Source organism: Lagopus muta, chromosome 9 (genome assembly GCF_023343835.1).
Source record: "Lagopus muta isolate bLagMut1 chromosome 9, bLagMut1 primary, whole genome shotgun sequence".
In the NCBI taxonomy this organism is placed as follows: Eukaryota; Metazoa; Chordata; class Aves; order Galliformes; family Phasianidae; genus Lagopus; species Lagopus muta.
Window position 1 is genome coordinate 8402342 of NC_064441.1, and position 21308 is coordinate 8423649.

At 59.5% G+C, this 21308-nt stretch overlaps 2 protein-coding genes across 2 annotated transcripts; both read left to right on the plus strand.

Moving 5' to 3' along the window:
* SLC12A9 (solute carrier family 12 member 9) lies at positions 1–8973 on the plus strand. Its single transcript, XM_048954580.1, has 13 exons — positions 1–297; positions 2018–2152; positions 2276–2413; positions 2556–2855; positions 3130–3237; positions 3326–3437; positions 3519–3676; positions 4090–4172; positions 4291–4415; positions 5820–6012; positions 6173–6347; positions 7126–7272; positions 7775–8973. The coding sequence occupies exons 1-13, from the start codon at positions 111–113 to the stop codon at positions 8605–8607; spliced, it is 2694 nt and encodes an 897-aa protein (XP_048810537.1). The 5' UTR covers positions 1–110; the 3' UTR covers positions 8608–8973.
* Positions 8974–13337: 4364 nt separating this feature from the next.
* Positions 13338–21210, plus strand: ECEL1 (endothelin converting enzyme like 1). The gene is made up of 18 exons (XM_048954652.1): positions 13338–13556; positions 14785–15603; positions 16384–16452; positions 16523–16633; positions 17122–17214; positions 17551–17675; positions 17950–18172; positions 18262–18360; positions 18450–18524; positions 18923–19026; positions 19135–19193; positions 19309–19360; positions 19443–19510; positions 19597–19721; positions 19882–19947; positions 20049–20144; positions 20591–20667; positions 20768–21210. The coding sequence occupies exons 2-18, from the start codon at positions 14854–14856 to the stop codon at positions 20865–20867; spliced, it is 2292 nt and encodes a 763-aa protein (XP_048810609.1). The 5' UTR covers positions 13338–13556; positions 14785–14853; the 3' UTR covers positions 20868–21210.
* Positions 21211–21308: the final 98 nt, after the last annotated feature.

Here is a 21308-nt window from a genome sequence, read left to right on the forward strand (position 1 = left end):
TCGGTGCAGGGGCGGCGGGCGGGGCGGCGCGGCCCGGGCCGGGGAGCGGGCGCGTTTGGGTCCGCTGCGGGCCTGGTGCAGCCGGGCCCGGTTAGGTTAGGTTAGGGGCCATGGCGAGCTCGGAGCGCAGCGCGCTGCTCACCTACCGCCTGTGCGGCGGCTCCGGCGAAGACGAGCGGGGTCGGGAACGTGGCCGGGCCGCCGCCGCCGCCACCCCTCGCAAGCTGCCCACGTTCCTGGGCGTCGTGGTGCCCACGCTGCTTTCTATGTTCAGCGTCGTCCTCTTCCTGCGCCTCGGTGAGTATCTCCTGGACTCCCCGGTCCCGGGTCCTCCTTGGGCATCCCCTCTCTGCAGCCTCAGTGCCCACCCCGAGCTCCCCCTGCTGCGGACCCTTTGCTCCCCCTGGTCTGGGTCCCAGTGCCGCCCTGTGCTCCCCACTTAGCTCCCTATGTCTTCCCGGTGCCCTCCCATGAGCATCCCAGTCTGGAATCTCAGTGCTTTCCACCAGGCCTCCTGTTTAGGGGCTCCCAGCACCTTCTGCATCCTGCAACCCCAAGCTGAAGTTCCTGTACTCCATCCAGGTCTCTCCTAGTCTGGAGTCCCAGTGCTTTATGCTCCTCAACCACACACCCCTTCAGTCTCAGGGCTCCAGTAGTACCCTCAGGGCAGGAACCCAGCACCCCTAATCTGAAGGCCCCTGTCCCTGGGACAGGATCCCTCTGCCCCCCCAAATCCCTTCTGTAATTCAGATCCCAATGCCTTTGTGTCCCCACACGCCACAGTACCGGGATCCTACTGCTCTGAGCATCCCTCAGTGCTGCACCCCAGTGCCCTCTGTGTTCTCTGTGGTGTTCCCAGGGCTGCACCCATCTGTCATGCCCCAGAATTGGACCTCTCTCCCACACTGTTGGGAAGACACACATTGGCTCCCAGTGTGGTCCCAGTTTGAGCTATAACCCTGGTGCTGGGCAGTATGGAGGACCTTGGAGGGGCATGCAGGCTGGGCCCAACCAGGGGCAGGCAGCAGCCCTTTGGAGGTACCCCGGTGTTGGGATGCCCTGGTCCATCTTAGGCAGAGGCCCAAACAGGAACAGGGAAGGCTTTTCTTCTTTTGCTTTCTGCCCGTGGGAAGCCTTGGGCGGGAGTTGGCTGTTTGCCAGGGGGCCTGGAGGGGGCCCTGAGCCACTTCCTGCGGCTATGGGATATCCCAGCTGCGAGATGGGAGGCACAGCCCCATCCCTCATCCTTTCCCACCCCACAAACTTTGCCCTCTAAGGCACTTCCAGCCCCATACTGAGCCCAGACCCTCACAGGAGTGGTGTTACCTATGGGAAGGGCATAGGGGAAGTTGGGGTTGGTGGGAGGGGAGCTGCCGGGAAGAGGAACTCCCACTTCGGGGGGGTCCAGGCAGCTGCCCTCCCCCTTTCCTGCACGAATCAAACATACCTCTGTGTCTCCATGACCTGGAGACCCCCAGCCCCTCCTGGCTGCACCCACTTTGTTCTCTTGTCACCTCTTATCTCTACCCCCAGCTTTTAACACTGGAATGGAGGGAGAAAACCCAGGAGGGCTCCCTGCTGCTCCCCCCACTTCCCCAAGCCCTCCCCTTGGCATCTCTGTGGCCAATCTCATGGCTGAGATAGGGCATCTCCCACTGCTGCTGTGGGCAACCCCTTCCTGCCCACAGTCCCTCTCACTGTCTGCAGCCTAACCGTGCCTTGGGCAGGGACTTGCAGGAGTCCAAGTGTCCCACTGAACCCCCAGGGGCTGCTGGAGCTGGGCTTGGTGCCTGGCTGACAGGGACACCCTCCCTGGGCTGCTTTTGCTTCCTGGTTTGCAGTGGGCCACCCTGCTGTCTCCTCCCTCCCTGTTTGTTTGCTCTCTGGGTGTGTGGCTCTGTGGACACAGCAGGAGGATGCCCTGAGGCTGGGGGCAGTGGCTGGGCTGGCATGCATGGGGATAGGGCAGCTCTGTGGGGTTGTTCATGACCAGTTAACTGTAGGTTGACCTTGACAGGGTTCGTGGTGGGCCATGCTGGCTTGTACCAAGCTCTGGCCATGTTTGCGGTGGCCTACTTCATCATTGGCATGACGGTGCTGTCGGTGTGTGCCATTGCCACCAACGGTGCACTGGATGCTGGAGGAGCCTATTGTATCCTTTGCTGTGTGCAGGAAATCCTGGGGGGTGCTCAGTGGCACCTGGGTGCCACAACGGGGCCGTGGGTGTGATGGGCATTAGTTTGGGTTGCTGACACATTCCCTTGACTCCACCAAGACATGATCAGTCGTGCCCTGGGCCCGGAGTTTGGGGGCAGCATTGGGATCATGTTTTTCCTGGCCAACGTGTGTGGCAGTGCCCTCTACGTGCTGGGGCTGGTGGAGGCGGTGGTGGACAGCTTTGGGATCCCGCCAGGTAAGTTACCCCACAGCAGGGGATGTCGGGCATCCCTTCCCCAAGCAGCCCTAGCACTGTGCCTAGCACTGTGCCTGGCACGGCTTGGCCAACCCCTGGTGCCTGCACTGAGCCCTACTGATCCCCGTGTGTCTCTGCCCAGGGCAGAAAGTGGGTTCAGGCATCCACGTCCTCCCCCAGAGCTATTGGTATGAGTTGCTCTACGGCACCATCCTGCTGGCCCTGTGTCTCGTCGTGTGCCTGGTGGGTGCCTCCATCTATGCCAAAGCCACCTTCCTCATCTTCCTCATCGTGGCGGGTGTGCTGGGCACCATCCTTGTCAGCTTCTTCGCCACGCGGCCCCTCGGTGTGCCCATCCGCATGCCGCACCTCAACAGCTCGGAGACTGAGAACGGCAGCTTCACTGGCTTCTCGCTTGCCACTCTGCGAGAAAACCTGGGCGGTGAGGACACTGAGGGCTTCCCATGGTCCCCATCATGGTCTTATACCTGCTGGGATGGGAGGGGTGGGATGGGGAGGGGTGGCACCTGCCTCTGCATCAGCATGGGCTCAATGGAGGGTATGGGGGGCTCGTGGGCTTGTGGGCTCGTGGGCTCGTGGGGTGGTTTGTCCCACAGTGGTCCTCCTTTGGGGACAGGGGTGTTAAGGAGAGGGCACGTGGCAGATCTGTGCCACCCCAAGCAGCCCGTCACAGCCTGTGCCTCTGTGTCCTGCAGGTGGGTATGGAGTGGACTACACCACGGGGCAGATGATGAGTTTCAGCACTGTTTTCGCAGTGATGTTCAATGGCTGCACCGGCATCATGGCAGGCTCCAACATGTCAGGTAGGGAGCAGGGTGGCACTGGGATGGAGCTGGATGGTGCAGGGAGTGCTGCACCTACAGGCTGGTTACACTGCTGCTCTGCCTGCAGGGGACCTGAAGCGCCCGAGCTACTCCATCCCGCGGGGCACCATCTCTGCTGTGCTCTTCACCTACCTCGTCTACAACCTGCTGGCTTTCCTCATGTGTGCCACCTGCAACAGGTACAGCCACCGTTCCTTTCTGGAGTTATTGGTGTTGACATGAGCCAAGGTGAGTGCTACCGTGTGTGTGTCCCTCTCCAGGACCCTCCTGCAGAAAGATTACGGCTTCCTGCGTGACATCAGCATCTTCCCACCTCTGGTGACGGTGGGCATCTATGCTGCCACGCTCTCTGCAGCCATGAGCAACCTCATTGGGGCATCCCGCATCCTCTATGCTCTGGCACGGGATGATCTCTTTGGTGAGTGCCTGGAGTGTGCTGGCATCAGCCTGAACCCAAATGGTGCCAGGGCTGTTCCCACAAAATGAACTCCCCTTGTGGTCGGGGTGATGATGCTTTGTGAATCTGTGTGGACTTGGGGTGTTGAGGCTCCTTTTCTGTTCTGCTCAGCAATACCCACTCCAACCTGGGGTTGGCAGTGCACCTGCAGATGATGTGGGGTCTATAGAGCATACCGTAGTTCTGCCAGGTTAGGGACGTGCCTGCACACCAGTCTGCCTGTAGGGATGCCAACACTTGAGTCCCCCCTGTGCCCTGGCACTTGCCCCAACCCCAGCACTCAGGATGGAGGCAGGGCTCATTGCCAAACTAGTTGGTGGCCTTTGGGCTGCCTCCTGCCTTGTGCCTGTCCAACCTGCCTGTTCTGCCTGCAGGCCGGGCGCTGGCGCTTGCCAAGAAGACATCTGCAAGCGGGAACCCCATCATGGCAGTCATCCTCTCCTGGCTGGTGGTGCAGGTGAGTTTGCTGGTGATGCTTCTGTCCCTGTCACTGGGCTTTGTGCCCATGTTGTGTGTCCCTTTATGGGACTTCCCTGGTTTGTTTACTTGCTGTGACCTGTGTGCTCTGCCTGCAGCTGGTGCTCTTCTCTGGGAAGCTCAACACCATTGCAGGGGTTGTCACTACCTTCTTTCTTTTGGTTTATGCCACTGTCAACCTGGCCTGCCTGGCACTGGAGTGGGCATCGGCCCCCAACTTCAGGTATCTGCTGTCTGCTCTGGGATGGACTGTCCACCCACTTGTCTGTCCATCTATCTGCCATCTGTCCATCCTCTGACCACCTTGAGCATTAGGAGGGCAGAGACCACTCAGGAAGCAGAAGGGGACAATCCCCTCGCCCTGGCACTGTGCTACTGAGCGGGCACAGATAAATGCAGCACCATTGGGTCCCCTCTCTGTAGGCTTTCCAGAGGTAATTTATAGGCTGTGCCGCCCGGCATCCCCCGGGCAGCTTGCCAAGCAGTGATGGAGCCCACTTTCCATTAGCGCTAATTAAACTAACAAGGAAAGGGGGAGGATGGGGGATCGTGTCTAAGGGGGGAGGAGAAGATCTTCCAGGAAGGACAGTGTGTGACAGGCAGCTGCGGCGTGGGGCGGTGGGTGTGGGGCTGCCCTAAGCTGGGGGGATCAAGGCAGGGTAGTTGGGGGACTTGGGTTGGGTACAGCCACCCCCCAGCTTGGCCCACGTTCCCCCTCCCTGTGTCTGAGGATGTGGGGCACAGACGGGCATGGACTGGTGCCTGTGGGGAGGCTGTGGAACTGGGTGGCAAAGGATCCCTTGCTCATCTCACGCTTCAGTGCTCCCCCCCCCTGCCCGTTGAGGTCTCCCATCAAGCGCAGCGGAAAAGGATTTTAATTACCTTTCAGCAAAAACAACAATTAGAGAAAATAACAGCATCTCGCCTTCCTGCCTCCGCTTCCCTGTGCTGGGATGAGTGGGTGCTGTATTCATTTGTTAGTGCTGCTGTGTGCCCCCCAGCTCTGCCCACCCTCAGGCCATCCCTGCTGCTTCAGGTCATCCCTGTTTGCCAGGGGCAGGCAGTGTGGGTCTGCCCAGTACCCTGTGTGGTGCCATCTCCCCTCCATTTATGAAGTATATGCCTTACAACAGAGGAGTGCCCTGTCCCCCTCTGTGCCACTACTCTCTGTGTCACCAAATCCGTCACAGGGGGAGATAGTTGTCTGGAGTGGCTTTTCCTGGGTGCCATTTCCAGGCTGTCCTTCCCTCAAGCCTTGAAAGGGGCTGATGGGGATGGAAATTGCCATTTCTGTGCTCAGCCCTGATGTAGGTTGTGGTTGTCCCCAGCGTAATTAGTTCATGATCCCCTTGACAGCCTGGTGCATAACTGTTGCCTCTCATTGGGGGTTTTCCTGGGTCAGCTGAGCACAGCTGAGTGCCAGGGACTATATGGTGTCACTGATAAGGACAGAGGTAATGCCAACTTGCCTGTGCCTGATGTGGGTTGCCCATAGCCAGTCTACATGACTGATGTGAAGCGAGTGGCACAAAACCACAGGCCAAGCTTCTTTTGGGCTGACCCCCCTGCTGCAAGGAGTCCATAAGCCACACTGGCTAATTTAGATGTCCCTTTCTTCCTGCTCCAGGCCCACCTTTCGCTACTTTACCTGGCACACGTGCCTGCTGGGCATCGCCGGCTGCTGCGTCATGATGTTCCTCATCAGCCCCGTGTCAGCCTCTGCAAGCCTGGGCTTCCTCCTCATCCTCCTCCTTGCCCTCCACTACCTCTCACCCAGCAGCACCTGGGGCTATATCAGCCAGGCTCTCATATTCCACCAGGTGAGTCCTGTTCTTCTCACCCATTGTGGGCTGGAGAGCTGATGTCCCTGGGGCTGGCATCCCTGTAGCAGTCCTGTCCCAGCTGCAAGTCCTCAGGGCTGGCATCCCCGTGGGATGGCACATTGAAGGAATCCTTAGCTGCCTCCTTCCCTGCCCCCAGGTGCGGAAGTACCTGCTGATGCTGGATGTGCGGAAGGACCACGTCAAGTTCTGGCGCCCGCAGATGCTGCTGATGGTGCAGAACCCGCGGGGCAGCGCCCGCCTCATTGACTTTGTCAACGACCTCAAAAAGAGTGGCCTTTATGTCCTGGGCCACGTGGAGCTACAAGACTTGGGTGAGGATCTGCCCTGTCCCAGCACTGGTGGCCTCTGTCCCTTTCTGTGATGCTGTGGCCCTCAGCATTGCTCCTTGGCTGGGGTGACACCACCTCCCAGCTGGGCATGTTGGATCCAGGGAGGGAGATAACAGCATTTTGGACGTATCCACAGCTTGGCGTAATGTAAGGGGTGTAGGTGACTTATCTCTGTCCCATAATTTGTGTGCACACGTGTATCCTACTCACGTCTTTGCACATCTACATGGAGCTCCTGCATGTTGCTACAGGCACGCAACCATGGCATGTGCCACCCCAACTCCACTGGTCTTATGCACACCCAGCAAGTGTGGGCATTTTGTGCACTCTTGGCACAGCCTTGCACACCTTTGTTCCTGTGTCCATCCACATGGTTCAGATGTGTTTCCATGTTCATTTGCACGTGCTCCTTCACACACGTGCTCACCCTGCCATGGCCATCCCCACCCCCAGCGGATGCATGGGCTCTGCTCTCCCCCTCCCCGCTCCTGTCACTGTTGCCGTGGTGACTAATGGCCTGAAATTGGGGAGGGGGATGGGGCTAAGTATTTTTTATATATTTATGTATAATTTCATATCTCTGGATGGAAGCACCTGCTTATGCCTTCCTTATGCTCATGTGTGCTGAGGTGATGGGGCTGCTCAGGGGGAAGATGGTGCTAGGAGTGCTCAGTGCCGTGCTGAGGAGCTGTGAAGACATCAGAGAGACCCCCAGCACAGGGAACCCCGTGACTCATGCTGTCCTTGTCCTCCCACCCAGACACACTGCCCTCAGACCCACTGCAGCCCCAGCAGGACTCGTGGCTGAGCTTGGTGGACAAGCTCAATGTCAAGGCCTTCATCAGCCTCACCCTTGCACCCTCGGTGCGGCACGGCGTCCGGCAGCTCCTCTTCACCTCTGGCCTTGGTGAGTGTCACTGGGCTGGGCACTGATGGGAGTCCACCCTGCCTTCTCTGCAGAGTGAGCGGTGCTGAGGGCTGGGGAGACACTCCCCCAAAGCCAGGTTGGAGCTTGGAGGCACCTTTGTGCGTGCAGTGCAAAAGCCAAGCTGGGACTTGCAGACATAGGTGGGTGATGTCCACACCAGGTGTTTTTAACGCACTTGGCAATGCCAAAGTTAGGTTGGGTCATAGAGGTATCTAGGCTGGGTCATACTGAAGGGTTTGGAGGCACTTGGATGGGCAATACTAAAGCCAAACTGAGTCTTGGAGGCATCTAGGATGGGTCATGCTGCGGGGTTTGAAGGCACCTGGATGGGCAGTACCAAAGTAACTGCTATGGGCTAGGGTGGGACTTGGTGGTACCTGGATGAGCAATGTCAAAGCCTAGCTAGGGCTTGGGGCTACCTGAGTGGCCGGTAGGGTCCTATCCTTCGCTCCTACTCCACACCTTTGTGGTCTTTCCTCAGGCGGCATGCGCCCCAACACGCTGGTGCTGGGCTTCTATGATGACGCAGCACCGCAGGACAGCCTGGCCCAGCACCCTGCCTTCACCAGCACCCGTGAGGAGCTGCCCTTGGGCTTCCCCCCGCTGCGGGCCGCCGCCGCCCCCAAGCTGCTGTCTCCACGCGAGTATGTCGGCATCGTGGCTGACGCCCTGAAGATGCTCCGCAACGTCCTGCTGGTCCGACACCTGGAGAGCCTGGACAAGGTGTGGGAGCTGCGCCGGGCCGCCAGCCCTCCGCCTTCCATCCACGTTTGGCCCGTCAACCTGCTGCGGCCCGACAGCGCCCGCTACGCCGACACGTGCAGCCTCTTCCTGCTGCAGATGGCCTGCGTGCTCAACATGGCGCGGGCCTGGCGCCGGGCCCGCCTGCGCCTCTTCCTGTGCGTGGAGGCAGGCGCCATGCCCCACGCGCAGGAGGACAAGCTGCGCCAGCTCCTCAAGGACCTGCGCATCCAGGCCCAGATCCAGCTGGTGCCGTGGGATGGGGTGGTCCGCCTGCACTGGCAGGCTCCACGGGGACCCCCGGGCGGCCCGGCGCCCACTGAGGAGGAAGAGGCGGCAGTGAACTTCCCCCCCAACACCACCCAAGTGTCGGATGAATACGTCTGTGCCGCCAACAAGATGGTGCTGGAGCAGGGCCCGGCGCCTGCTGTCCGCTTCCTCTATCTGCCACGGCCCCCAGCTGACACTGGGCTGTACCCGCTGTACCTGCGGCAGCTGGAGCTGCTCACCCGCGACCTTGGCCCTACTGTGCTGGTGCACGGGGTGAGCGCTGTCACCAGCACCCAGCTGTAGGATTGTCCCCGTGTCCCCAACCCTCCTGCAGTCAGTGCCTTACAGCCCCGGGCTGGGTACGGCTTGGGGGGAGCTGGCCCCGGCCGTGATTTCCATTTGCAGGCCTTGTTCTAGGGGCTGTGCTGGAAGGAGAGTAGGGGGTTTTGGTTTTGGGGGGGAGGCACAGCATTTAAAGCTGCCCTGGCGGGATCCGGGCACTTAATGCATTCACTGTGCCTTTTCTCTGGGGTCCTCAGGACTGTCCCGTTTTGCTTCTGGGAGCCCTTTGCCTGCAGCCCTCTCCCCCGTGCTCTCCTCCACAGGCTCCTCCGGGCACCCAGCCAGCAGTGGGGATTGATTAAAGGCAGCCTCGACCTTGGTGCCCCAGCTCCCTGCCATCCTCCGTGCCTTTCATTAGGGAAAATTAAGTGGGAAGGGGGTGGGGGATGGGAGTCCGTGCGGCTGAGTTCCCTGCTTCAGGCTGGGGAAGGAGGAGGCAGCCCTTCGTGGATGTGTGACCCTGTGGGATGAGGGTCCTGCTGCCCCCAGAGAGGGGGAGATGAAGGGTTGCCCGGGTGGGGCATTGTAGCCCCAAGCCTATAGGGAGCAGTGGCAGAGTGGCATTGCCCTGATACCCAGCTCCCCATGATCCTCCCCCTTCCATCCCCTTACCCAACTGTATTGACTGGGGGAGGGCAGGAAATTGCCTGGGTGATGGCGATAAATCTATTGGGTGCCTGGCAGGTGGGCTGTGTGCCTGGGTGCTGCCTGATGAATTGCTTCCTATTAGCCACAATGGGTGTGGAGGCTGCTTAGGGCCAGGGGCTGGGGGGGGGGGAGAGGTGATGGGGTCAGACTGCCTCCCACTCCCATCGCCACCAAGGTGCTATTAGGCAACTGTGCTCAGCCAGAGGGCCGGATAGCTGGGTGCTCTCTGGGGAGATAGAGGGGAGCAGTCTTGCTCCCCACTTCTTGCAGGGGGTTGTGCCTCCCCCCCCTCCCTCCCAGAAGGACTTAGGGCTGGCTCTGCTGCTGTGGGTGGGAGGTTGGTCCCTCAGCGTGGGCACCACACAGCTCCGTCTGCCCACTGCATTTATTTACAGTCAGGAGCTGGCATAGGGCAGCCGGGCACCAGCGGGACCCGGCAGCCTATAATGTTAATTATCACCACGTAATTAAAAGCCCATAAAAAAGCCTCACACTTCATTAAATTAAAGCTTCGCCGTGCCACGCCGCCGGGCTCTGGCAGAGTTAACCTTGGCCATGCCAGGCCCTGGCACCAGGGAGGTGGGGACCCCCAGTGGGCTTTGTATTAGGGTGCAGCGTTTGGGGTTTATGCCTTATCCACATAACACCATTCATCACATGTGGGACGGTGCACACGTGCTGGGAGCGTGCACCCCTATATCCAGCATGACACGTGAGCGTATCGCACGGCCACATGTGACCCTGCACACCTTGCACATGCACCAGGACGTGGCCGGGGTGCTGATGCAGTCCCACACGCACACTCCAAGACATGCACACACACACACACACACACACAGCTTGCTGCAAAGCCAGCACAACGCCCACTCGATGCACACCTACACAAACAGCATCCTTTCCTCCCTCCTCATGCACGCACCCTCTGCACCCCCACAGCTGCCCATGTTCCTGGTGCCCAGGGCTGTTCCCAGTCCCAGCGCCCTCTGTCCCTGCTCTAGGCATCTCCAGCCTTTGGCTTACCCTGGGTGCTCCTCAGGTGCTGAATGTGGGACGGTGCCAAGCATTGGGGTGGGGGGCACCCAGCAGCACCGGGGCAAGGGTTGGGGTGAAAGCACCCATCCGTGCCTCAGTTTCTCCAATAGCTGGGCTGTGCCGAGTGAGGGGGGTGCACGGAGGGACCCTTATCAGGACCCTCCCCCCCAGAGCACAATGGGAGCCTTGTCTGCAGCTATGGGAGGGCTAGGTGTGACGTTAAAGGCATGTGCATTGGTGTGCACATAGATGTGTGAGCACACACATGGGCTGTGCACACGCGTGTGCACGGTGCTGGCGCTGGATGGGGCCGTGGCTGCGGGGTGCCCGCGGGGGTGGGCAGGCAATGGGGCCTCAGCTATTTCTTGGAAATTTCGCAGCATTCATTTCAGAGCAAATAAAAGCTGTCATTGCCGGAGAAATGATACTGATCGGGGTCTGAAAAGACAGCAAATTACCCGCCTGAAAATGCACCGCTGGAAAAAAAAATGCATATTAAACACACAAAAAGGCACTTTGCCATCAGCCGCGCTTCCCCCGCCGCTCCAGAATAACCACACTTTACATAATTCTCCCTCTCCACCTCCGAATTAATTTCACAAACAGAGGCAGAGGCAACCCTGTAACAATAGCGGAGGGGGGGACGCAGGGATGGGGCTGCGGGGCTTTGTTCAACCTGGGAGGTGTGGGATAATAGGGCCCAGGGCTGGGCCTGGAGGGAACGCAAGGGTCTGGGGGAGGGAAACAGGTTTTTGGGATGGAGGGATTTGGGTAACTAGTGTTGGGTAGATGTGCTCAGCTCTGGGGTGAGGGTCCACTGAGTTCCTCCACTCAGAACTGGGATGGGGGTCACTTGGGATAGGTATGTTGGGCAGTGCTCGCCCCGAGGGCCACATGCTTCCTATGGGGGGCAAACCCTCATGCTGCTATCACTTGTGAGAGCCTGGCACCCCTGTCAGGGTGCAACGACCCAGCTGACGGAGACCCCCAGCAGCCACCCCCCCTTGTCACTCTCCCACCCAAAGGGCTCAACACCCACCTGGCCTGACACAGCCAAACAATCCCCTTCCTAAGACCTCTCAAGGATCTTTCTGCACCAGTCATGAGGGCACACACACCCAGCTGGGAGCGAATGGCGTTTTGGGGTCCCAGCGGCAGCGGGCGATGTCTTCAGCCATGTGGGCCCTGAGGGACGGGCGGAGGGGAGGGTGAGCGATGGAGGTTGGCACTGTGCTGCTTTGCATTTTCAATGACAGACCCATGCCGGGTGCTCGGGAGAGTGGAAAAATCTTATTTGTCACCTGCTGGCGGTGCGCAGGGGCTCCCGCGCCGCAGCTAATCTCAGGGAAAATGAGGATGCTGGCGGGGTGGCCCGTGGGGCTGGTGGGGAGGGGGAGTCAGAGCTGGGGGCTGCAGGACCCCCAGTCCCACCAGGTTGGGCCAAATCAGGGTGCATGGCACAGGGCCACTGCTACCGTTCTTAAGGCTGGGGTGGGTGTGTAGGCTGTGGGTACCCCATGCCTGTCACCAGCCAATGCAACCCCTTTTCCCTCTAGCCCTGCTTTAGGAGCAGACTATTGCTCTGCAGCACCAGCTCCACAGGTTGGCACTGCCCATGGTGTTTTTTGCTGGAGCATCACACTTTGCAGCAGGGATGGGTGCTGCCGGAGCCCCAGGATCTATCCACATGCAGTGCCCATCCCATGGTTGCTGTACCCCATTCTCTGGAGCTGCCACCCCCCAGGGGACGCCGCAGTGCTCTGCGGCCGGCTCAGATTTATCCATTCTTTTATATCCACACGCCTTTAATTTTTACGGCCCTGTTGGAGCAATACCCACGGCTGTTAATAACATCGCCCCCCCTTTTCCTGCATGCATCTGTCATGTTCCCACCAAGGTGCCAAGCAGGTCTGGGACCCTTCATCCTCCCCTGGTGAACAGCAGGGCTGGGCATCCCCTGCCCACCTATGGGTCTGGGTGCCGGATTCAGATGCTGCTGTGCCCTGTTGGGATTGGTGATGCCCAGTTGGAAGCATCTGATGGGATTCATGGAGCATGGTGTGAGGCCAAGAAAAACGTCACTGTGTCACCAAGAGGTGGTGTGAGTGTACATGAGTGTGTCCCATGGCTGAGCCACCAGTCCCCATGCCAAGCAGTGTTCCCATGCCGCACAGCACAGCACAGCACCTACCCCAGCACTAGAAGACCCAATGCTCACCCAAAGCACCCAGAACTGAGTGGGATGGGGGTATCATGGTACCCAGAAGGATGTTTGAGTGGGGCTGGGGGTCTGCAGCTGCTGTTTGGGCCATGCAATGGATGGGCCATAAATCTCTCTGCTGCCCCCCCCCCCCCCAGTGGCAGAGCAGCTCACGATATTTATGTTGGGGATTTATCTGCAATGCAGTTTAATATTCCTGGACCTTTGCGTGTGTGTGCGTGTGTATGAGTGAGCATATCCCCCCTCCCTGTGCTACCCCTATGCCCACTCTCTCTCACCTGGAGCCTCCCAAGCTCCATCTGTTGCCCATCCCATTGCATCCCCCCTGGGAAGACCGGACGGGCACCCGGGGGTGATCAGGCACCGCATGGGGGGGGGGGGGGGTCCGACAGTCGCGATGTGCCTAAGGGCAGTGCCCACCCTATGTGCCAGACTGTCGGATGTGGCACAGGCGTCCCCACACAGCGGTGCCAGCCTTGGTGGTACTGCCAACCCTACGCCAGTCCCCCGGGGGTGGGGGTCCGGGCATCCCCCCGCCCTCCCCTTGCCCTGCCTCCCCGCCGCCGGGGATGAGGTAAGGCAGGCGGGTGGCACAGGGCTGCTCTATTTGCATAATAATCTCGTTAATGGAGCCTGGCCTGCGGGAGAGCCGGGCTGGAGACGCCACCCCCTCCCCGCCCCGCTGCCTCCCTCCCTCCGGCCCCGCAGCTCCGTTCAGCTCGGCACGGGGCGCACAGCCGGACGAGCACCGCCGGACCGACCCGACAGCAGCGCCGGGGCAGCCTGCAGACATCTCCCGGCACGGCGGTGAGCACCTCCCAGGCACCCCCGGGCACCCCCCGAGCATCCCGGGCAGCACCTCAAGAGCATCCCCAGCAGCATCCCCTGAGCACAGCCCGGAGCAGCCACCGAGTGCCGCGGTGAGCAAGAGGGACGCGCCCCCGAGCACCCCCGGATATCCCGGCGAGCATCTCCCGAGCAGCCCCGAGCACCCTCCCGCAACCTACCGGTGAGCATCCCCCGAATATGCCGGGGAGCATTTCCCGAGCATCCCTCGAGCATCCCTTGAGCACCGCGGCGAGCACCTCCCGAGCATCCTGGGCAGCATCCCCGAAGCATCCTGAGCAGCATTCACTGGGCACTCCCGAGCATCCCATGAGCAGCCCCCGAGCATTTGGTTGAGCATCTCTCCAGCATGCCGGGGACCATCCCAGGGTCCATTCATTCCTTGCAGCCCTTCCAGCCCACCTCCCCCCCCCCCAATTCTGTGCTCACCGCTCACCCCACAAACTTTCCGGTGGCAGCAGCAGCCACACAACCTTTCCCCAGCACAGGGCTGTGATGCCCAGGCACAACTTCACCTAAGTTGATGAGAGGGAGCAGAGGCAGTGGGGCTTTGGGGGCGCTGAGGGGGTCCTGCTGCAGCAATATGGTCCACACCCCCACTGAGCAGCCCTTTGTCTCCAGCATGTCCTGCCCACACCTGCAAATCTGGTGTCAGTGTGCACTGAGCAAGGACTGGGGTCTCCTTTTGAAGTCCTCCCCACCCTCTATCCCTCTTCTCCCCATGAGCAGAGCCCCCCCATCTCCAGAACAGAGACGACGGGACACCGGGTGGCGGAGAGGGATTTTTGGGGGTTGTGGGGGATGCAGGGACCCCTCCAGACAGGAGCTAACTTCGCACACACGCAATGTGCTGCATGCAACACAATCGGGCACAACGCACTGCAACGCAGAGCGCCGTGACCCACCCCAACCCAATGCAACACGGCACGACGCAACACGACGCAGTGCAAGGCTATGGAACCCGGTGTGCAACCACCCAACCCAACCCTGTGCTGTGTCCTCCTCCCCCAGAATCTCCCCAGAGCACTTCTTACCCTTCTGCAACCCCACCTGGAGTGGCTGGCAGCCCACTAACCCCCTCAATCCATGGTGTGTGGTGTGATGCTGAGCTCTCTGGATCACTGGATTTGCACTTGGAGCGCTGTCTCCAGATGGGTGGGATGGAGCTGAGCCATGGGCTGGGTGCAGGTGGAACCTTGCCAGAGCACTAGATAAGGACAAAGGGGACGGAGGGGACAGCAGCAGGGTTGGGATGCCTCTGAGCTCGTGGCATTATGGTCACCAATGCCATGAGCATGTTGCACTGCTGGGGACAATGACATGGGAGATGATGACAGCAAGAAACATCCCCCGTCTTGCTTCTCTCTACACCAATCCTTTGCCTTTTCCAGGAGCATCTTACCTACCTGGACATCTCTAGCATGAACTGGGATCCATGAGCCCCCCTTGCAGCCCCCAACATGGAGAAGACATACTCACTGACTGCCCACTACGACGAATTCCAGGAGGTGAAGTACGTGAGCCGCTATCAGAGCGGCACGCTGCCCAATGGCTTTGCTCTCCAGTTGGGTGCTGGGGCCAAGAAGCGCAGTGGCGGTGGGGGGCTGCCGCGCTGGAGCCGCAGGGAGATCTGCCTGCTCTCAGGGCTGGTGTTTGCTGCCGGGCTCTGTATCATCTTGACATGCATGCTGGTGCTCAAGTACCTGGCGGCTGAAGGGGACAGCTACTGCCTGGAGGGCTGCCAGGAGAAGAAGGCTTTCCTACGGGCGTCACGCTTCCTTAGTGCCAACATGGATGCCACCATCGACCCCTGCCAGGATTTCTATTCCTTTGCCTGTGGAGGATGGCTGCGTCGGCACGGCATCCCTGAGGACAAACTGGTGTACGGCACCATTGGGGCCATCGCCGAGCAGAATGAGGCCAAGCTGCGGGCACTGCTGAGCCGCCCGGTGCGCCGCCGTGCCGCCACATCAGCCGAGAAGAAGGTGAAGGAGTTCTTCCGCTCATGCCTCAATCGGGCTGAGATTGACCGCCTGGGGCCGCGGCCCATGTTAGAGGTGATTGGGGAGTGTGGTGGATGGGATGCATCGCCGGGTAGTGGAGACCTCAATGAGCTGCTCTACAAGACGCAGGGGGTCTACAGTGCTGCCGTGCTGTTCTCGCTCACTGTCAGCCTGGACGACAGGAACACCTCTCGCTACGTCATCCGGGTGAGGACACCTTCCCATCTTCATCCCAGGGGCACTGCTGTGACAGCAGCCCCATTCCTGCCACCCACGTCCCTCACCCTAGTGTGCTATCAGGGCATGGGTGGGTTCTGTCCAAGTGGCCAAGCCCCAAACATCTTCAGTGGGCGCAGCTGGGACATGGCAGTGGCATGGTGGGGACATCACGGTGGGCATGATGATGACATGGTTGTGGGGCACAGCAATGGAACGAACAGTGGTTTGGCATGTGGGAACATAAGGGTGGACACCAAGGGGGCATGGTGGGGATGATGATGGCATGGTAGGGATGGAGATGGCATGGTGGAGTTGGAGATGGCATGTTGGGGATGGAGATGGCATGGTGAGGATGGGGACGGCATGGTGGAGACAAGATGATGAGCATGGCAGTGGTAGTGGTGGGCATGAAGTCTCTCTGATCCCCTTGCCTGGTGGTGCTGCGGATGAGGGATGCGACTGTGTAGGCGTGTGTGTGACTGTGTGTGAGGCAGGGGACGGGAAGGAGAGTGGCTGTGCTGAAGGAGTGTGTGTGTACACTAGAGGGAGCATGTGTCACAAGGAAAGGCTTTGGGTCTGTGTGATGGGGAAGATGCAGGCGCGCGATGCGTTTGGTTGTGCAGCACTGCCCATCCCTGTGCTCCCCATGGGGCATCCTGCACAAAGGAGTGAGGACACTATTCGGGGGGTCAGGGAGTGCCCTGCCACCAGTGCAGCTCCCCACTCACCCTGGAGATCTACTTACCCCCTGCCCCCATCTCTCCACAGATTGACCAGGATGGGCTGACACTGCCTGAGCGCACCCTGTACCTGGGGCAGGATGAGGAGAGTGAGAAGGTGAGGAGTGGGGGATAAAGGGGGAGAGGGGGCAGCACGGGTGGCACACACATCCCTTTCATTGGCACAGATCCTGGCTGCTTACCGTGTCTTCATGGAGAGGCTGCTCACACTCCTGGGGGCTGAGCACGTGGAGCAAAAGGCGCAGGAAATCCTCCAGCTGGAGCAGCATCTCGCCAATGTGAGTGGGGGTCCTGGGTTTGGGGTGCCCCTGCCCTGCCCTTGAGGACTCCATCCCCTTGGACATCTGGCACTCTAAGGCCTTGGAGACCTTCATGTCTTGTCTATGGGACTCCCAGGGGCTCCAGCCTCACCATGTTGGGAACTCCCAGTTTCACTCTAGGGGAGCTCCATTCCCCATCCTTGGGAACCCACTCAAGGCCCTTAAGTACCCCATGCCCATATCTTAGGGGACCTCAGTCTCAACCTTCAGGGACCTCCATGCCCAGTCCTTGGGTGCCCCAGCTCCTTGCTGGCCCCATGCCCTTATCTTGGGGAACACAAATTGCAGCTTTGAGGGAACTTGTGTCAGCCCTTGGGACTCCCATTGGGCAGCGAGACATGGTGGATATGGGCCCACAGCCCTTCTTGCCCCAGAGCTGTGCCTATCCCTATGCCAATTCACCTGGATGGGAAGTGGGGAGGTGACAACTGTACCCACCCATGCAGATCACGGTGTCTGAGTACGACGATGTGCGGAGGGACATCAGCAGCATGTACCACAAAGTCACTCTGGGCGAGTTGCAGCGCATCACCCCCACGGTGCGTTCCCCCCCACCAGCACCCTGCTACCCACATATCCTGCCTGCCCTGTGCCCCTGCTTGTCCCTGCCCTTTTGCTCCATCACTCTCCTTGCTGCCACTCCCATGTCCCCTGGTGAGAAGAACCCTGTGCTGCAATGACCTTATGTCCCTAGGAATATTCTGCACTGCTCCCCCAAATCAATGCACTCTGGATGGTGATGAGTGCATCCTGCACTTCCCTGGGTGCTGGGTGCAGTGTCAGGACCAGACTTGGTCCCATGGGAAGGGGTGGTGAAGGCTGAAAGCCCAGTGACACGAATGGGGTCCCCACCCTGATGTGCTCTTTGCTGCCAGCTCAAGTGGAAGCGCTTGCTGGACCGCATCTTCCATGACAACTTCTCAGAGGATGAAGAGGTGGTGCTGCTGGCCACGGACTACATGCACAAGGTGTCTGACCTCATTCGTGTGACACCCAGCAGGTGAGGGGGTGATAAGGCACAGTGGGGTGGGCACAAGGGGAGCTGTGGATGGACCCTCAAAACCTTGGTGGAGGGCAGCATCATGAGTCCCCACCAGAACCTCCCCATCGTGGTTGCCAACAAAGCCATCACCCTGCACCATGCTGTGAACACTGCCAGGATATCAACAGAGCCATCTCATCCATGGGTGCCATGGGTCATGGGTACTCCATGCTGGGATGTCCCCTCTCTGGTACATGCCCAAAAAGGACCTGATCCCATCCCATTTCCTCAGGATCCTTCACAACTACATGCTGTGGCGCATTGTGGTGGTGCTGAGTGAGCACCTCTCCACTCCTTTCCGTGATGCCATCCATGAGCTCTCCAAAGAGATGGAGGGCAATGAGAAGCAGCTGGAGCTGGGCAAGGTTTGCCTGAGCCAAGCCAACAAGCACTTTGGCATGGCCCTAGGTGCTCTCTTTGTTGAGGAGTACTTCTCAAGTGCCAGCAAGGCCAAGGTAGGTGCCCTCCTGTCCCTTCGTCAAGGTGCCATCCTGCAAATGGATGGTTGGAACATTGTCCCACCACCTGTGGTGACCCACTGTAGGTGCAGCAGCTGGTGGAGGACATCAAATATATCCTGGACCAGCGCCTGGATGAGCTGGATTGGATGGACGAGGAGACACGGAGAGCTGCCAGGGCCAAGGTGGCAATCCCCAGCATGTTCCCCTGTTTTTGTCCCCATGGGGAGATGTTGGACAGGGGCCCTGACCCCTCCGCCTGCATTGCCCACAGCTCCAGTACATGATGGTGATGATTGGGTACCCCGACTTCTTGCTGAAGCCAGAAGCCATCGACAAGGAGTACGAGGCAAGGGGCACACAGGGGCACCCAGTGTGGGAGATGGGCCCTACATCTGGCTAGTTTGAGGTGCAGGCAGACCAGGATGGGAAGATACTACCTCAATACAACTCCCGGTAGATCACTTGCATGACCACAGCCACATAGGTGCAGCCATTCCCCACACTGCACACCATTCTTGGCAGGACTGAAGATGTCCCTACCCCTGATCACCTAGGAACTCCAGGGAGGTGATGAGGACACAGTAGCACTTGTACCCCATCCAGCGCAACACCACAACTCTACATTTTCTGTCCCCAAGGCTCATGGGGTGGGAGGACACCTTAGCTCTGTTCCCCACAGAACACAGAACACAGGGCTGGACTTTGGGGCTGGAGTCCCCTCTGATATGGCCATGTCCCCCACAGTTTGAGGTGGATGAAAAGACCTACTTCAAGAACATCCTCAACAGCATCGCCTTCAGCATCAGGCTCTCAGTGAAGAAGATCCGTCAGGAGGTGGACAAGTCTGCGTGGGTATCACTCTATCTGGGAGAGGGGCCATGAGACATCCCAGCTGTGCGAGGGGGTGGCATTTCCCTGTCCCTCCATGTCCCCACAGCCTCCATCTCTCCTTGCAGGTGGCTCCTGCCCCCCCAGGCCCTCAATGCCTACTACCTGCCCAACAAGAACCAGATGGGTGAGGCATCACCCAGCATTGGATGGGGGCACAATGTGGGGTCCCCTGGCACCAGGGGATGCTGCGGGGTAAGAAAGGGTTGTCCCCACCCTGCAATGTTGTCCTCTGTTCCCAGTGTTCCCTGCTGGCATCCTGCAACCAACCCTCTATGATCCTGAGTTCCCGCAGTGAGTGTGGGGCTGGGGAGGGGGCCAGGGCAGGGCTCTGGGTGGGGGCAGCTCCGGGGGTGACCATTGCTCCCTTTGACAGGTCGCTGAACTATGGTGGGATCGGCACTATCATCGGGCATGAGCTGACCCATGGCTACGATGATTGGGGTGAGAGACCTCCACCCTGCTGGGGTAGGGGAGGGGGTCCTGGGGCCACCCAGCTCCCTCAGCATGACAAGTAGTGGTGCCTGCAGGGGGACAGTATGACCGACATGGGAACCTGGTGCATTGGTGGACAGAGACGTCCTACAGCAAGTTCCTAAAGAAGGCGCAGTGCATTGTCAACCTCTATGACAACTTCACTGTCTACAACCAGAGGGTGAGACCTCACCACAGCGATGTTCAGGGACCCCACCACCTAGCACACCTCCGCTGAGAACACCCTCAGAGCCCTGAGGGGGAAACTGAGGCACTGCCTTCATGCCATCATAGGGACAGAGGACATCTCTGCTCAACCCATGTTGCCCCTCTCTTGGCAGGTGAATGGCAAACACACGCTGGGGGAGAACATCGCTGACATGGGGGGACTCAAGCTCGCCTACTATGTGAGTGTCCCCCACCCTGGGGTGTCACAGCCCTGGCAGGGTCACGGCACTCCTGCTTTCTGGGGGTTCTGTGGCAAAGTTTGGCACTTCTTATTCTCCAGGCTTACCAGAAGTGGGTGCGGGAGCATGGCCCCGAGCACCCCCTGCACCACCTGAAGTACACCCACGACCAGCTATTCTTCATCGCCTTTGCCCAGGTGAGGTGGTATCTGTAGCTATGAGCAGCTCCTGGGCTCTGCAGATACCCCCACTATCCACCAGACCACCTGCACAGCCTGTGTGCTCTTGGGGACCCTACAATAACAACCACATTCCCCCATCTCTGCCAGAGACACCCCCCCCCCCCACAACAACTTCACATGAACCTGGAGGACCCCACAGTTGCACATACGACAGCCCCAAGAGACCCTGCAGTAACAAACAAACATGACCCTACAACAAACATTCCACAATGCTCCCAACCCATCTGAACCACGTTTGTAGGCTCCTGGCAGACCCTTCAATAACAAACACAGCATTGTTGCCCTCACCCCCCAGCAACCAGAAGGGCCAATCCCGGTGGGGATCAGGCCCTTGGGGATCCTGATGGGTGTCAAAATCTGGAGTTCCTGCCTGTTTCACCCATGGGACCTTGTTCCCCCAGAACTGGTGCATCAAGAGGCGATCCCAATCCATCTACCTTCAGGTGCTGACAGACAAGCATGCCCCGGAGCACTACAGGTAGAAATGGGGGCATGGGTGGGATGCGGTGCCATTGGGGTGGGCAGGGGTGAGGGGCAGGGTCTTAGGGACAGCTCTGAGCTTCTCCCCCTGCCCACAGGGTCCTGGGCAGCGTCTCACAGTTTGAGGAGTTTGGCCGGGTTTTCCACTGCCCCAAGAACTCGCCCATGAACCCGGTGCACAAGTGCTCGGTGTGGTGAAGTTGCTGTCCCTGCAGGCTGGCACCCCATCCCTGCACCAGTGCTGCTCTCTGCCCACTCCCCATCTGCCCTACAGGCAAAGGGTGCACCCCAAAATAGGCAACCACTTGGGGTGGGGTGTGTCAAGGCAGAGGGGACACACTGGGGTTATGAGCTCTCTCCCAGTGGCACCCTCTTGTCCACACTACCCCAAAGCTCCCAGCTCCCCACATCCAGCTGCTCAGGGCAGGGAGGTGACCTGGAGGCACCGGGTGTACCAAGAGTACCAATCCCTGTGCCAGCCCAATCCTTTTTCCATCAGTCACTGGGGGCTGGGGTGATGCCGGCCTGTCTGGAAGTGCACACAAACGTGCTGTATTTTTTGCTGCTCTTTCTGGTCAATAAAGCATTGGATATGCCAGATGTGCCAGAGTATGGCATGGGGACAGGTGGCTGCAGGCA

Coding starts and splice junctions, on each gene's coding strand:
- SLC12A9 (XM_048954580.1), top strand. CDS start 111: ATGGCGAGCTCGGAGCGCAGCGCGCTGCTCACCTACCGCCTGTGCGGC. Junction 298..2,017: donor CGTCCTCTTCCTGCGCCTCG/GTGAGTATCTCC, acceptor TGACCTTGACAG/GGTTCGTGGTGGGCCATGCT. Junction 2,856..3,129: donor TCTGCGAGAAAACCTGGGCG/GTGAGGACACTG, acceptor TGTGTCCTGCAG/GTGGGTATGGAGTGGACTAC.
- ECEL1 (XM_048954652.1), top strand. CDS start 14,854: ATGGAGAAGACATACTCACTGACTGCCCACTACGACGAATTCCAGGAG. Junction 18,173..18,261: donor CAAGTGCCAGCAAGGCCAAG/GTAGGTGCCCTC, acceptor GACCCACTGTAG/GTGCAGCAGCTGGTGGAGGA. Junction 19,511..19,596: donor CCATGGCTACGATGATTGGG/GTGAGAGACCTC, acceptor TGGTGCCTGCAG/GGGGACAGTATGACCGACAT.